Source organism: Alexandromys fortis, unplaced genomic scaffold (assembly GCF_014885135.2).
Source record: "Alexandromys fortis isolate MF-2015 unplaced genomic scaffold, M_Fortis_MF-2015_v1.1 scaffold_207, whole genome shotgun sequence".
Lineage (NCBI taxonomy): Eukaryota > Metazoa > Chordata > Mammalia > Rodentia > Cricetidae > Alexandromys > Alexandromys fortis.
This window is the reverse complement of record NW_026068106.1, coordinates 2,219,498-2,235,465: the sequence shown is the minus strand read 5'-3', so window position 1 is coordinate 2,235,465 and position 15,968 is coordinate 2,219,498. Positions and strand designations below refer to the sequence as shown.

The following is a 15,968-nucleotide window of genomic DNA, read 5'->3' as shown; positions in this document are numbered from 1 at the left end:
CTCAAAGTGATCTACACTTTGAGTGATCTACTCAAAGCAAACGCTTAGGTCCTCCTGAAGAACAGTAAGGACTTTAAAAGTCTGATCCATTTTTCCAATCCTTACTCTGTTGTTTTAAGTTGCTGGGTGGAATTCCATTGTTGGGATATACTCATGTTTACTTATTTATATAGTAATTGATGAACATTTTGGTGGCTTGTAATTTTGTCCATTATCACTTTCTAATGCATCTAGATGTTTGTGGGTCAGAAGGTTTTATTTCTTTCAGGTAGCAATCTAGGAGAAAGTCTACTGAGAATTGTAAGTATACATTTGACTGGTAATGTATTTTCCAAAGTGTCGTGTTCAAGGTAAAAAGAGCAGCAAATTAGCTAAAGGTCGTGTGTGAGTGGAAGTGTGTGTGTGTGTGTGTGTGTGTGTGTGTGTGTGGTGGGTTTCGAAATAGGGTTTTTCCCATATATTTTAGGCTGACCTCTAACTCACAGTTCCGCTGCCTCAGCCTCTTGAGTGCTGAGTTACAGCATGCCTCGTGTTTAGCAGAAAGGTTTTTATGTAATATATTTTGATCGTGGTTTTCTTCTCCCCCAATTCCTTCCAGAACTTTCCCCATGCCTGTCCACTCAACTTTATGAGCAAGAAACTAAATGAAAAAAAAAAACCTATAAAACAAAAAAATCAAAATAATCAAAAGGTTAAAAAGGCAAGCAAAAAAAGTCAAAGCAAAAACAAAACTAAGGCAAAACATCCATGAAAATACCATTGAGTTTGTTTTGTGCTGGCTTAGTGCTACTGGGCATGGAGCCTGCCATGGAGTGAGGTTGATATACCCTTGAGACTCCAGTGAAGAAGACGGATTTTCCATTTGCCCGTGGGTATCAGTTGCAAATAACTTCTTGGTTAATCCCTTATCCACCTCCTCTTCTCAGTTCTGAGACACCATCTGACTTGAACCTGTGCAGGTCTTGTGCATGTTGCCACAGTCTCTGTGAGTTCATATTCACATCAGTCCTGTTATATCGGGAAGATACTGTTTCCTTGGAGTTCTCCATCACTCTTACAATATTTCCACCTCCTCTTCTGCAAAGAACCCTGAGCCTTGAGGAGAGGTTAAACATGAGTTAAACAAGGACAACAACAATAAAATAAACAAAGTGTGTGAGAGAAAACCCATGAGGCCTCAACACTACACAAAGAACCACAGGCAACTAAGAAACTGTGAGAGTGGGAGAAACAGTCTGGGAAGAGCACATTGATTGGTTATCAAGTAACATTATATAGATGGAGCAGGGTATATTTAGGAATATGTATCTATATACACGTAGATAGGTGCATGTAACAAAAATTAACAAAAAAAATGAATTTGAAAGAAAGGAAGTAGGCTATTGGGGAGGGTTTGGAGGAAAAAAATGAAAGGGGGAAATGATAACAAAGAATCATGAACTAAAAAAATAAAATAAAAACAAAAGTATGTTGCTTTCAGGAAAATGGGTAAAACTTGAGATCATTGTGTTAAGTGAAATAAAATAAATCAACAAGGACAAAGCATTTGTCCTCTTATGTATGGAATCTGTGGGAAGGTAGGAAAGGATGACAAAGGAAAAGAAGGGTTATTGGGGATGGGAAAGGAAGAGAGAAAGGGGTTGGGGAGGGATAAAACAGAGTGCTAGAGGATGCGAATGAAGAACTTTGTGTTTGTGAATAGAAGTGTCATAATGAAACTCTACGGTGTAAATTAGTGTGTGATAATAACTAAAAAAGAAAGAAGAATCCCACTAAAAGAGACAGAGGGCTTGCCTTTAATTTGCTGACTCAGGCTGATCGGTTCTGCCTATAGTTATTTATTTATTTTCTTCCACTGACCCATTTTTCTATTTTTAGTACATCAGATGCTACTGTATTTAGTCTGCTGTGCTGGGGCACAGTACAGGGCTACTCTAAGAGAGTTTGCTGCTATAAACTTTGTGTGATAACATCATTTTTATTTTTGTCAAAAATATGTGTGATCCAGTGATTCCCACATCCTTACTAAAAGTTGGTTGGTGGTGTTCTTGTTTCTTAAATTTTAATAACTCTGGTGGTTTTGTGAACTGCCGTGTATGTTTGAAACTGTGTACATGCACGAGTGTGGATGCCAAAGGACAGCCTCCACTGTAATTCTCTGGTGATATGCATCTTTTCTCCCTCCCCCACTTTGTTTCTTGCTCCCCCTTTCTTTTCTTTCTTTCTCTCACTGGCATGGAACTCACCTAGTCAATTAAGCTAACTGGTCAGTGATCAACAGAGAGCCACCCATTTTTGCCTCCTCAGTGCTGGGCTTATAAAAGCATGCACTTGATATAGATATGAATAATTTACATTGGTATGAATCTTGTTCTACTGATATAAATTTAAGATCAATGTATATATGTTCCTGAACAAAGTTTGTTTCATATAGAGATACATATGACTTTTATTGCCTTATTGTTCATAATAACACAATTATGGTGTCAGCTTAGGTACCCATTAATAGATAAGGAAAACATGGTGCATATGCCCTGGAGTTTGACTTAGCCCTCAAAATCCTAGTAGTACAGACACTGAGAGAAACAATTAATAAATGGGACCTCCTGAAACTGAAAAGCTTCTGTAAAACAAAGGACACAATCAATAAGATCTATGGCAGTCTACAGAATGGAAAAAGATTTTCACCAACCTCACATCAGACAGAAGTCTGATCTCCAAAATATACAAAGAACTCAAGAAACTGGTTATCTAAAAAACAAACAATCCAATAAAAAATGGAGTACAAACCTAAACAGAGAACTCTAAACAGAGGAATCTAAAATGGCTGAAAGTCACTTAAGGAAATATTCAACATCCTTAGTCATCAGAGAAAGGCAAATCAAAACAACTCCGAGGTTCCATTTTGCACCTGTAAGAATGGCCAAGATCAAAAACACTGATGACAATTTATGCTGGAGAAGTTGTGGGGAAAAGGGAATACTTCTGCATTGCTGGTGGGAGTGCAAGCTGGTACAGCCCCTTTGGATATCAGTGTTGCGATTTCTCAGAAAATTAGGAAACAACCTTCCTCAAGACCCAGCAATACCACTTTTGGGTATATATCCAAAGGATGCTCAACCGTGCCACAAGGACATGTGCTCAACTATGTTCATAGCAGCATTGTTTGTCCTAGCTAGAACCTGGAAACAACCTAAATGCCCCTAAACCAAAGAATGGATAAGGAAAATGTGGTACATTTACACAATGGAGTAATACACAGCAGAAAAAAATGATGACATCTTGAAATTTGCAGGCAAATGGATGGAGCTAGAAAACATCATATTGAGTGAGGTAACCCAGACCCAGGAAGACAATTATCATATGTACTCACTCATAAGTGGTTTTTAAACACAAAGCAAAGAAAATCAGTCTATAAATCACAATCCCAGAGAACCTAGACAACAATGAGAACCCTAAGAGAGACATACATGGATCTAATCTACATGGGAACTAAAAAAAGAGTAAACTGGGAGAATGGGGACTATAGGAGAGGGTTGAAGGGGAGAGGAGAGGTAGGGAGGAGAGAAAAATGTATAGCTCAATAAAATCAATTAAAAAACCATGTGGATCTATGGGGCTGGAGAGATGGCTCAGCAGTGTCTGTGGTCATTCCTCTCCCCTTTATAGCCAAGCACCTTGGAAAAGAGACTTTCCTCCTTCACTTCCTATTCTTCCATCAACTTTGTTATCCTTTTTAATCTAGTTTTTGCCTCTATCACTGCCAAAATCATTTTGTCTCTCAGAACTAATAATTGTTTCATTGTAGCTGCTCCTCACTGGGGGACAATTTATTGGATGTCTCTAGGCACTGGATTTTGCTGTCCTTTCGACCGTTAAGGTCTCTGCTGTTGTCTCCATTTTCTGATTTTTCTTTGCATGCTTTGCATTGCTCTTACTCTTTCATGGACTGTCTCTTGGTCTTGAGCTATGAAAATTTGCAGGGGTCAGATCCTTCTGTCATGTGACGTCATGATAGGATATTCCGATAAACCCTGACTTGTGAAACTTATTCACATGTTAACACCTTGTTTTAGACATCATCTGCTTCAACTCAGGGGAATTTTATTCTCATTCTCCAAAGATCTTTTGGTTTATGCCTTTAGCTTGAGGCTAATTCCTTTGTTTTCCTATTGGACTGTTTCATAGATATCTCATACCCAACATGCTCAAGGGAAGCTCACCACTCTAACTGCCTTGTAATTTACCATCCTTCCTCTATTCAAGAGCATTGTGACCTACTGGCAGCGAACAAATCAGAAATAGTCATGTTTCCTTCGTTCTGACCACCCCATCAAATTCTGTTGATTTTATTTTTAATATTTCTCAAATACATCCTTTCTATTCATTTCCACCCTCTCCATTCTCTCAGGAAAACTTTCTCGTTTTAACTACTTAATTCAATTTAATTCACCCAACATCTTTAACAACAAGACAAGATAATGTGGGAGTACTAAGCCAGGGAATATCATGTGCTGCTGGTGGGTTTATTCTCTCTTAAAGTATTTCTACCTTAACAGTGCATTAAAAATCTAAACCTTAATGGATCTTCCTCATAACTGATTCACTGTACATTCTGGCCTGGCTACTCCACCAGTAACCAGGCTGGATTTGAGTCAGATATGCCAATTAGGAGTGAATTAAATTAATTTAGTTACACTGAAGAAGAAGAGGAGTTGAGAATTTGATAGCCATTGCTGACTATGTGTCGAGTTGAGGACAGCACTTCAGTCATCTTGGATCCCGTCTTCGCATGTCTCATCCTCTTCTCAGTTTTCTTCCTTGCTCAGCTTGGACCTATGGCAGTGACTGCAACCATTCTTTGGCATGATGTTCTGTGGGAATCTCTACCTCATCCCTGCTTGATTTGGCCGTTCCTTCCTCTCCAAAACCTGCCCTTTCAAAAAAACTACCAAGCAATGACTCTTCCTCTGAGGCTGCCAGCTGCCCAAGTGCCCACCCAAAGATTATAATTGGGCACAAACTCAGTTTGTAGAGGACACCCTTTGTCTACAGGGTATGTAAGCCTCTCCCCCTTTACAATGGCCATGTGGTTTCTCTTCTGGTCCCTTTCCCTGCCCCAATCTCTGGAAACTGGAGAATGCACCTGGGAGCTGCTTTGCTCAAATATACTGGGCTTTTACTTTTTATTTTAAAAAGTAAAATCTGGCTTACAGAATTGGCAAAGAAACTTATTATTGGATTGCAGAAAACCTATCACTTATGTTCTCTGTCTTTTGTCTGTTTCATGTGGCCTTCCTTCCTCTCCAAAACCTGCCCTTTCAAAAAAACTTCCAAGCAATGACTCTTCCTCTGAGGCTGCCAGCTGCGCAAGTGCCAAGTGAGATGCTGAGATTCAACATCCCAAACTCTGCTGCATATGAGTCTTTTTACTATGTTTGAACTCCCACTGCTGCCTGTGACTGGAGAAAAGCATACAACCGTTGTTGACTAACTTTTACTTAAATACATAACCACCAGCCTCAGGGAGACCTCTAAAACCACCCAACTATCCATTTGCTTTCCTACTCTCCCAGAAGTTTATCGAATATTTACTTTTGCCTCTGTATGACAGTTACTAATTTATTACGTTTAATTTCCAAATTTATCTTGGTTGATACGCTCTTCAATTCTCTACTCACCGTCACCATTTTCTCACTCACTAGGCGACTTTGCTTCTTTATTTCAAAACAATTTTTTTTTTATTTTACATCCAATCCCAGTTCTCTCTCCGTCCCCTCCTCCTGCCTTCCCCCACTTTCCTGCCACCCTACTTCCCATTGATTTCTCTGAGAGAGTGAGACCTCCCTTGGGCAGTCAACAAAGTCTGTTACTTCACTTGAGACAGGTACAAGACCCTCCTCCCCATATCTAGACGAAATTGTGCACAATTTGGCAAAATAACATACCTTATCATGGTGTTATATGGCCAACACTGCTATGTAGTTTTTCCAAATTACAATGTAAAGTATATGACTTCTTTGATGTCTCATTGCATCTCCCTCCAGATAACCCTTGAATTTTTATACATTGGACAAAATCCAAGATTTCAATTGGACATTAAGAAGAATTTCTTCTTCCCACACCTGCTTGCACTGGCTTTTTGAAACTCATTCCCTATAAAGGAATACCTTGCTCAGCCTAGATTTAGTGAGGAGGGCCTTGGTCCTGCTTCAAAGCACTACGCTTGACTTTGTTGACTCCCCATGGGAAGCCTTATTCTCTCTGAGGAGTGGATGGGGGTGTGTGTGGAATGGAGATGGGAGGTGGATAAAGTGGGAAGAGGGGAGGGTGTGGGAACTGGGATTGATATGTAAAATAAGAAAAGATAGTTTTTTAAAAAATAAATAAATAAATTTAATATAAAAAAGTAAGTCACACATACACACAAAAAGAAGGATTTCTTGCTTTTGGGGGACAATGATTGTGAGATTTTCATGTTTGAAGTTCTTTAGAAGTTGACTTCATATTATTGCTTGGCTTGTGAATGGTATCATGTTATCTTAAAAATTGCTGTGTGTGTTTATACATACTATGACAGACATGTGGGGTTTTGAGGACAGCTTTGTGGAACTGTTTCTCTTCTTTCTTTTACTTGGTTTCAGGAGTTAAGGTTAGGTTGCCAAGCTTGTGCAGCAAGTAGTTTCACTCAGTGAGCCATATCGCTGGCACCAATATCAGGTCGTTTACTCTTTTGGCAGAGAAGTGGAGCGGAAGACCATTCAAACCTTTCCAGTTCAGTGTTTTCATAACCTTCCTGACGGTCAGCAGTAAGAGTTAGTTAAGGGCTTACTTCTCCAGAAAAGCTCTGAACAAAGAAGAATAAATGCATCAGCTATCCCAACTTTGTCTTGCCAGTAATAAACATTGGACCAATGACACATTTGTCTGTAATATGTGTGAGTTTATGAGTGTATTTTTTTGGCCATCATCACCATCATCATCATCATCATCATCATCATCATCATCATCATCATCGCCATTCTTGTTCGGCAGACATATGGGCATAAGCAAACCACAGTGCATAATCTTCTTTCCAGGAATTTATGAGCGTAACCTGTGGTAGTTGAGGAAGAGGCATGTGAGGGACGAGCCACCTTTGATCTGAGCTGTTTGAAGCCTCTTTGCATTTAACCACAAACATGTCCACTTCCCCAACATCACTAAGAATGACTTTTTTTTTTGCTTTGAGAACCAGTTATGTCACCTGTGCCCTAAATTAGACTTCTGATAAGAAATGATGTCGAGCGTATGAGATAGCGTGGGATTAAACATCCACCCTTGAAGTCTCTGGGTCTCTCCTGTCAGTGCCGAGCACTATTCTTCCTAGCGGCTCTTCTTGTGACAGGCTCTGTGGATTTGAATCTCTTTTAAAAAGATGGGCTTGTCGGGTGGGGTGGGGTGGGGTGGCTGGAGAGATGACTCAGCCGTTGAGAGCCCTGGCTGTTCTTCTGGAGATCTTTTGCTCAATTCCCAGCACCCACAAGGCAGCCCAAAACTGTCTGTAACTCTAGGTCCAGGGGATCTAACACCTTCACACCAATGCACATAACATAAAGTTAAATAAATTTTAATAAAAAAATGGGTTTGCAATTTTAAACAGGAAAACACATGTCTATTCTGTCTCTTTCCTTTCTCTCTTTTTCCCCTCTCTTCCCATTTCATGTGTAAAAATATGTTCTAAAAGTCTTTGATACCTATAATCTTCAAGGACAAAGCCACCTCAGGCGTTTAGCCTGTGAGCTTCTGTAGGACTTCAATTATTTATTTCTTTAAATGGCTATTTGCTTTTTAGGTATATACTTAATACATATATATTCTTTTGTGTGTTGGTTTGTGCACTCTTAGGGGCTAGAAGAGGGTGTTGGATCCCCAAGAGAAGTTACAGGTGGTGGTGAGCTGCTGGACATGGGTGCTGAGAACATAATTTGGGTCCTCTGTAAGCGCAACAAATGCTCTTAACCACTGAGCCATCTCTTCAGAATACCCCTATTCTTCCTTTATAGCTGTTTTCTCTCCTACTGCCCCTTATGCCCACAGAATGCAATTTCTCTGAAGATAGGCACACTGTTACTAAGCTTTGAATTCACCTATGTTTTTTTTTCTTTCCAAATAACTGCTAATGTCACTTAAAAAATACAATGACCATCCCTGTCACATTGGACCCATATTCTGAGGAAGGACATGAACTGAATTTGGTCGTTTGGGTTTGCTTCAATGGAAGAACAACCAAATTACAAAGCTGGTGAAGACAACTCTTCAATGCCTCTCATCAGAGCTTCCTCCATCATGGAGACTCTGAGATAGGGGCATCAGTAAGCTGTCTTTGTTGTCTGGGACCACCCATGTTCTAATCACTCCCTGTCTCCTCACAGCATCTTGCTCAAGGTAGCAACAGACATGAAACCTGGATGCTGAGACTATGAGGTCCCCATGACTGTGGAGGGGAGAGTTTTGTTGGAGCACACAAAGAGCGAAGCTTGAAGTGTGTAAAGAAGCAGGAACAAAACCAGGCACACTATTGTTTGGGCAAGGGTACTCTGTGTACCCACATGTTAGGGGTTTGGTTTGAAGCCTTTAGTGATATTGGGAGGCGACGGAGCCGTTAGGAGATGAGATCTGGCAGAAGGAAGTAAGACTTTGGGCACGTCCTTTAGTCTCTTCTGTTCTTACTCTGTTTTCTCCACCACATGCCTTCATTACAACACAGGAACAAGGCAGTGTGGGGAGGGAGGGTTATGAATGATAGGAACAGCAGGGAGAGTGGTTAGGGCATTCAGGCAGAGGGGCCCCAAAGCATAGACAGTGAACTCAGCAGTGAAAACAGCACAGAGGTCCCATAGGGACTGCAGTACACTTAGAATAACTAGGCAGAAAGTGGCATGAAAAAAACCAGACAACTTGAGTACTTTGATATCTTTGATTTTGTGTGTAGGTAGCATTGACAGATGCATTGAGACCATCCAGAGAAATGGTAGTCAGGATAGGCAGGATGAGAGGGAGGTAACAGAAGGAAGACACACTCGCAAGAACTCTCAACTGAGGAATTGCCTCCATCAAATTGTTTTTAGGGCATGTCTGTGAGGCATTTTCTTTTTTTGTTCTTTTGAGACAGGGTTTCTCTGTATAGTCCTGGATGTGGTTTGTCTCTTTTATGGTTTGTCTGTGAAATGTCCTCCATAGTCTCAATCATTCGAGAGCTTGGTCCTTAGCTTATAGTATTGTTTGGTGCAGATTGTGGAGCCCTTAGGAGACAGAGACTGACTGGAGGTGGTGGGTCTCTGGGATGCAGGCTTTGGGTTTATACTAAGTCCTACTTCTGTCCAAGTTCCCTGATCCCTGGTCAGTGGAATTGTGAGGACCCAGCCTCATCGTCCTGTGGCCATGATTTCCACATGGCTCCCTCATAGCCTTGGGCCAAAACCGAACCTGTAAACCAAAATAAGTGTTTTCCTTCTTAAGTGTTTCTCTCAGCTATATTATCAGTGTCAAGACAAGTGACTAATAGGTTTCCAAACATCCATTGCTGGAATCTCTCTTGTGGTGGATTTGAGGTGGGGAAGCCTTTGAAAGGTTGGGCCTCCTCCTTTTCACACTCAAGACCCTCCCAACTATCCTCCCTTGAACTTCTTCTACATATCCCACTCTCGAGTTGATAGTCTCCTTTGTTTTATTATTGCTATATGCATATATATGCATATCCATGTATGTACATGCATGAATATATGTAAATACAACCTGCTGAGTCCAGTTTTGTTGTTGGTGTGCATGTAGTTTCAGGTTCCGACCACTGTACATTAGACAACAATGAGGGCTCATCTCTAGGAGAGGCTGATTCTCCTTTTCCCAGAAGTCACTACTTGCCTATAGTTCTTTGCCTAGGGCTGGGACCCCATGAGATTTCCTCTCTTCCATGTTAGCATATTCATTGATATTGGCATTGCTCTGGTCTTGTTTATGCAGCTGTTTCTAGGAGATACTGTTTCACACCAGACTTTCTGATATTCTGGCTTATAATTTTTTTTTAAATTCCTCTCTCATACATTATACCCTGTTTTAGTTAGGGTTTCTATTGTTGTAACAAAACACCATGACCAAAATAGCAAGTTGGGAAGGGAAGGGTTCATTTGGCTTATACTTCCAGATTGTAGACCATCATTGGAGGAAGTTAGAACAGGAAGTCAACAGGGCTGGAACCTGGAGGTAGGAGCTGATGCAGAGAGCATGAAGGGGAGCTGTTTATTGACTTTCTTCCCCTGGCTTGCTCATCTTGCTTTCTTATAGAACCCAGGATGTCCACCCTCAATAGGCTGGGCCGTCCCCCATTGATCACTAATTGAGAAAATGTCTTACAACTGGATCTCATGGAGACATTTCCTCTACTAAGGCTCTTTCCTCTCTGCTGACTCTAGCTTGTCTTAACACATGCAACCAGGTAGTACACATCCCAACTGTTGTTTTCCTTCCCTCTACTCTTCCCAGTCCTCCCCCCTCCCCCAGACCCACTCCTTCTCCATAGCCCTTTAAAAAATTTAAAAGCAGGCTTCGTAGGGATATCATCTGAAAATGGCATAACAGTAAGACTAGGTACAGCCCTTCAAATTAAGGCTGGATGAGGTAGCCCAGTAGGAGGAAAGGGGTTCCAAGGGCAGGCAAAGAGTCAGAGATAATCCCCACTGCTACTGTTTGGAATCCCGCAAGAGCACTCAGCTACACAACCATACATATGCAGAGGACCTAACTCAGACTCACACAGGGTCCGTGATTGTTGCTTCGGTTTCTACGAGTCCCTAAGAGCCCTGCTTTATTGGTTCTGTGGGCTGTGTTCTCCTGGTGTCCTTGACTCCTCTGGCTCCTGCAATGCCCTACTCTGTGGGGTTCCCTTGACTCCACCTAGTGTTTGGTTGTGGGTCTCTGCACCTGCTCCCATCAGTTGTTGGATAACCATTGGGCAGGCCCCGATCTATGAATACAGCAAAAATAGCATTGAATCCCCGCCCCCCCGCCCCCCTTTCTTGTTTGCATCTATACTGGATCTCTGGGCTGTCAGGCCTGGACTCCCTCTTGTGGCACGGACCTCCAATTGCACCAGTCTTTGTTGGCCACTCCTACAGCTTCTGAGCCACCATTACCCCAGGACATCTTGGAGGCAGGACAGACAGATCTAAGGTTTTGTGGCTGAACTGGTGTCCCAGCCCCACTGCTGAGAGACTTGTCCGGTTACAGAAGCTGGCCAGTTCAGGCTTCACATCCCCCATTACTAGGGGTCTTCACTGGGGTCACCCTTGAGGTTTCCAGGGAGTTTCCACTGCACTAGGTTTTCACATTGCCCCCCTCCCAACAATTACCCTCAATTCCAGTCGTCTTTCCCAACACCGGGCTCTGACGGTCTTTCCGCCCCTCTTCCATTATATTCCCTGAAACACAGATGCAGGAGCTGTGCTGCAGATGTCTTAATTGGGGCTGGGCTGCTTGTAATCTGCTGATCTCTTCCTCCAGTCTCATTTGCTGTAAAGCGAGGTCTCTTTGATAAGGGGTAGCAGCTACATTTATCTAGGAAAGCTGTCTTGTACATCCTAGCTACATTTTTGATCCTCAACTGATTAAATTCAAGGATGCGGGGGAGCCTATACACATGAGGGCTGATTATACTTTTTGGGGGGAAAGATTTATTTATTTTTTTATATTTGTGAGCATGTGCGTGCTCATGCAGGAGCCAGAAGAGGATAACAGATATCCCCCATATCACTCTGTCTTATTCTTTCAGGGCAGGGTCCCTCTCTAAACCTGGGACTTATGTTTTCTCAGTTATGTTAGAGACAGTAAGACTAGCGACTCTCCTGTTTTAACCCTCCATGGAACTGGCATTACCTGTTTGCTGCATGGGTTCTGGGACCTGAACTCAGGTCCTCATGATAGCACAGAAGTTCTTTCAGTCATTGACCCACCTCTCCAACCCCTACCCACCCGCACACTTTAGAAAAGAAAGACTAAGGCAAGAAGCTTTCATCCAAAAATTTTACAGTGATATTGCTACAAAGTTTTAATGGAATTGGGAGTTAAATCAACCAATACTTTTGAAGCTTCCATAATTTAAAAACAAGCTAATAACACAAAACTCAGTTTCATTTTCATTCAATTCATCGCAGGCAATCTTTAATACACAAACAGTAAAAACAAAATTTCAATTAATATTTATCCTGTCCAGGACTTCCCTATGCAGATCTGATACTCATACTCTTTATCCTTTCTTTAAAGCCTTAAGAAAAATAAATAGATCCATAAATAACTCATATAAATATAGGTTCCACCTGTTAAATAATAAAACTTTTGACCCTTAGATTTTGTCTTCTTCAGAGAAAGATGTAATAAGGTAGACAATTCATTAAAATAACTTATGCCCAAAAAAAGTTATCTCAGGACATATTAAATACATAAATAATTCAAAGCCCACAATTTAAAGCAAACAAGAAGCAAACTGGCGCCCCTTTAAACCCCATCCTCAAGGAGGAGGGCAGACAATTCTGACTCCATATCTGAATCACTGTCACTGAATCAGTATTGATGAGTATCAATCACACAATCTGTTCTAAGAATGCAAATGAGTTTGCTGAGAAGCAGGGGAGTTTCTTAGGGGCTGTGGCTTGTCCTAACTGCCGCCCAGTCTCAGGTCTGGGCTTAGGCCACGTGGCGGACGATGGAGGACACGCAGGTGCAGCCCACACCCACCAGCATCTTCTCCACCCGGAAGGAGAAGGGACAGTTCTCAGGCTCCCTCTTCAGAACCAGGATCTCTTGCTGGAGGAGAACAGAGTTCATGTGGTGCTCCAACTTCCCCTGAGCATTGACACAGCGCTGGTGGCGGCACTGTGCCTCCCAGATCACAGAAGGATATCTGTTAGGGTCCTCGTTGCGGCTGCAGGGGAGACGGAAGGAAAGTGAATTCTGGTTAAACGGAAGGAAAAGCAGGATCAGGGGAAGGGAGGACTAGCATAGCGTGACAAATAGGAGCTCTGCAAAATCGCTACACTTTGGCTTGAAGAACTTTGGGTTGTCTGAAAGTCAAGGTTCTCTCCCTCCCATCCCTTCCTTCTCCTTCTTCATCTCCCACCTCCTCTTTTTGCAGCGATAAGGATCAAACCCGGTGTCTCCCATGAGGCAGACGCCCATTCTGTCACTAAACTACATCCCCAGTATCACAAACTTGGATTTTCAAGTTCGTGAAGGGTTTCAGAAGAATGTCTTGAATGATAAACAAAATACACGAAGGACCACCATGAGGACTGACACAACATAAAAGGTACATTGTAGGGCACATTTGATTTGTGGGAAGAGACAAAGGGTTAAACCATCAAGGGTTAAGGCGGCTGTTTTCCCCGACTTGGTGAAGCTGGTCTTTGAAAGAGGGAATGTGTCAGAATTCTATTTGAGAACACTTCATGAGATGGAGCCCAAACGTTATGTGAAAAGCTGAAAACAAAGACAAAAGGCCTCTTATACAAACTGAATAAATAGTTCACTTAGACTTTTTGATTGATTGATTGAACGATCCTTAATACTGGGAGCAGAGGAAATGGAGAAATCCTATAGACAGATGAATCAATAGGTCCCTTGCCACTGGAAACTTAATTTATATAAACTCAAATGATCAAACAACTTTTTTTGTCTTGACCCCTCAGTGGGGTCTAAATACATACAGCAAAAATATGTCAAGTCCAAAGGGGAAGAAATACCAAACACAATACTTCCTCCACCAGATTTCATGTTTTAACTTTTCAAGCTTTTTGAGGACAGACACAGAAATACCCAATTAATTTTAATTTATTTTCAGCAAGCCTCCTCAGTTGAAGCTCCGGTAGAGGAAACATAATGCCCTATGATAAATGCTCTGATTTCCAAAAAGTCAGCAATCAACTTGATGGCTCATAAATGCTAGAATTGCGCTTATTGATTTGGAGTGATAGAGAAAACACAGGCATTAATGCTCTGTGGTAAGGGTCTAGAATTTCCAAAAAGTCAAAAAATTGACTAGCTCTCACAGGTGCTAGAATCACTGTTCTCATTAATTTGGGTTGATGTTTGCCTTTAGTGACAACTCTAACAGGTTAGGGTGGAGTGTGAGGTTAGGTGGAACACAGGAAATCATGCTCAGGGCTTGTGTAATGAATCAAAAAGCAGAAAAACACAAATTTTTGTCTGGAGTTCTTACGTACTGGAGAGTCCAGGGCGAGGTGGATCGGTTGAGGTAGTCTGAGGGCCTTCGGGAACTCAGTTTCGGACTAAGGGAGTTCAGGACTGTCAGGTTGACCTTCACATTCTGGAGAAAGTTCTTGCCCTCTGTGTTTGGACATCCCGAACTTTGTGGGATAGGTAACCCTGCCTTCACCACAGCCTTTAGGCTCAGCAGCAGCAACAGCAGCAGAGACTGAAAGGGAAACCAGAGTGATGGGGGACTGGATTAGTATACGGGCTTTGCTGGCGAATTCGTTACGATGAATATATAGCTAACTATAGGAAACATGCTACATTCTGGAAAGATCTAAGCAACAATGTAAAACAGTTTAAATTAAAAAAAAATTCTTCAGATGACCAAAATAATGCTAAAAATGTAGAATTTATTTTATTCTTAATCAGTTTCCTATAGACTTCTTGCGACTGAGTATAGGAATGCAGTACTTTAGACGGCAGTGGTTTTAGAAAAAGTGTCAAGTCATGTCATCCCATAGGCTGCTGGCTCATGAGTCAACAGGACAACAAATGACCTTGAGTCTAGGAGGAAATGTCCTTCTGTACCAGTGTTTGTTCAATCAAGCTGCAGAAGTCCTACGTGATGTCTGCATTCATGTTAGAATTAGAAACAGTGTTTTTTATACCGGCTGCCCTTCAGATAAAAACTGGATTTCCCCTTACGTTTTCTTAGGTATATTTTCTGGTTGTTCTACAAATAGCGCGCATTGATTCTATAATGAGAATCAGATTTCAGAACATACTTTTTAAGTTAAGTATTTAAAAATGTAAAGCTTTATTCTGAAACAGTTATGCATGTATCTAATTAGAATCAGGTGGTTTGAACGCACTAAGACTTTGGTATAAAACAATGGTAACAGACATTACTTCCAAAGCTTTCAAATCTGCAAGATTTAGTAACCCACTTTAGTCTAGATTAAAGAGCAAAAACTGACAAGAGAGAACGTCAAATCTTTTGCACTCAGGAAAACAGGCTTTTGACAGACACTCTTGCTCATTGTGTCTCACCACGTGACGTTTCTGATGTGGGCTAATGCCATCAGAAGTATCTTTCAGGTTTAACCTCATCTTTCTGACTGATACTTATCAGGTCTTCAAAAGGCTGTACAATGACTTAGGCATCTACCAAAGGTTTCATTTCTGGCTCTGCGTACACAGATTCATGGGCCTCCACAGTTAGAGTCCAACATTTCATAACCCATATGCAGCAACATGACCTGGTTTCAATCGACAAGAGCCTTGAAGATTAGTGCAGGACTCACCAGAGACGAAGATCTCCCGGGACTCATGGTTGCTGCTTCTGATCAGCTGGCCCTGGATGAGCTTGTGCCTGGGGTGAGGTGGATGAAGTGGGGTGCTCCCTTCTCTCTTTTTATAGGGTTTTACACCTTCTGTGGTCACTTACGTTGAGAGTGGGTTGGGGGTGACACCACTGGAGTAAAGGTTCCATCTTGTAATGAGGTCAGGCGGAAGCACCCTCTCATGATGGGCAGGGCATCATGTATCTCTCAAGGTAGACGGGGAAGGGCAGAAGTTCACTCTGCAAAGGAGCGCTACTTACAGGGAGCTGAGCAGAGGTACTTTGCTGTGGTTCAGCATGATGTGTTTATGGACGTTATCTGAAGTTGCTGCAGACATGTGCTCCATCTTAATGGCTTGTGGGAAAATAGAAGCCTGACAGT

At 41.8% G+C, this 15,968-nt stretch overlaps 1 protein-coding gene across 1 annotated transcript; it reads right to left on the bottom strand.

Moving 5' to 3' along the window:
• Positions 1-12,717: 12,717 nt before the first annotated feature.
• Positions 12,718-15,575, bottom strand: Il17a (interleukin 17A). Its single transcript, XM_050124065.1, has 3 exons — positions 15,549-15,575; positions 14,253-14,464; positions 12,718-12,955 (listed from the first exon to the last, which is right to left on the bottom strand). Exons 1-3 carry the CDS (start codon positions 15,573-15,575, stop codon positions 12,718-12,720), a joined length of 477 nt encoding a protein of 158 aa, XP_049980022.1.
• Between the last annotated feature and the right edge of the window lie 393 nt (positions 15,576-15,968).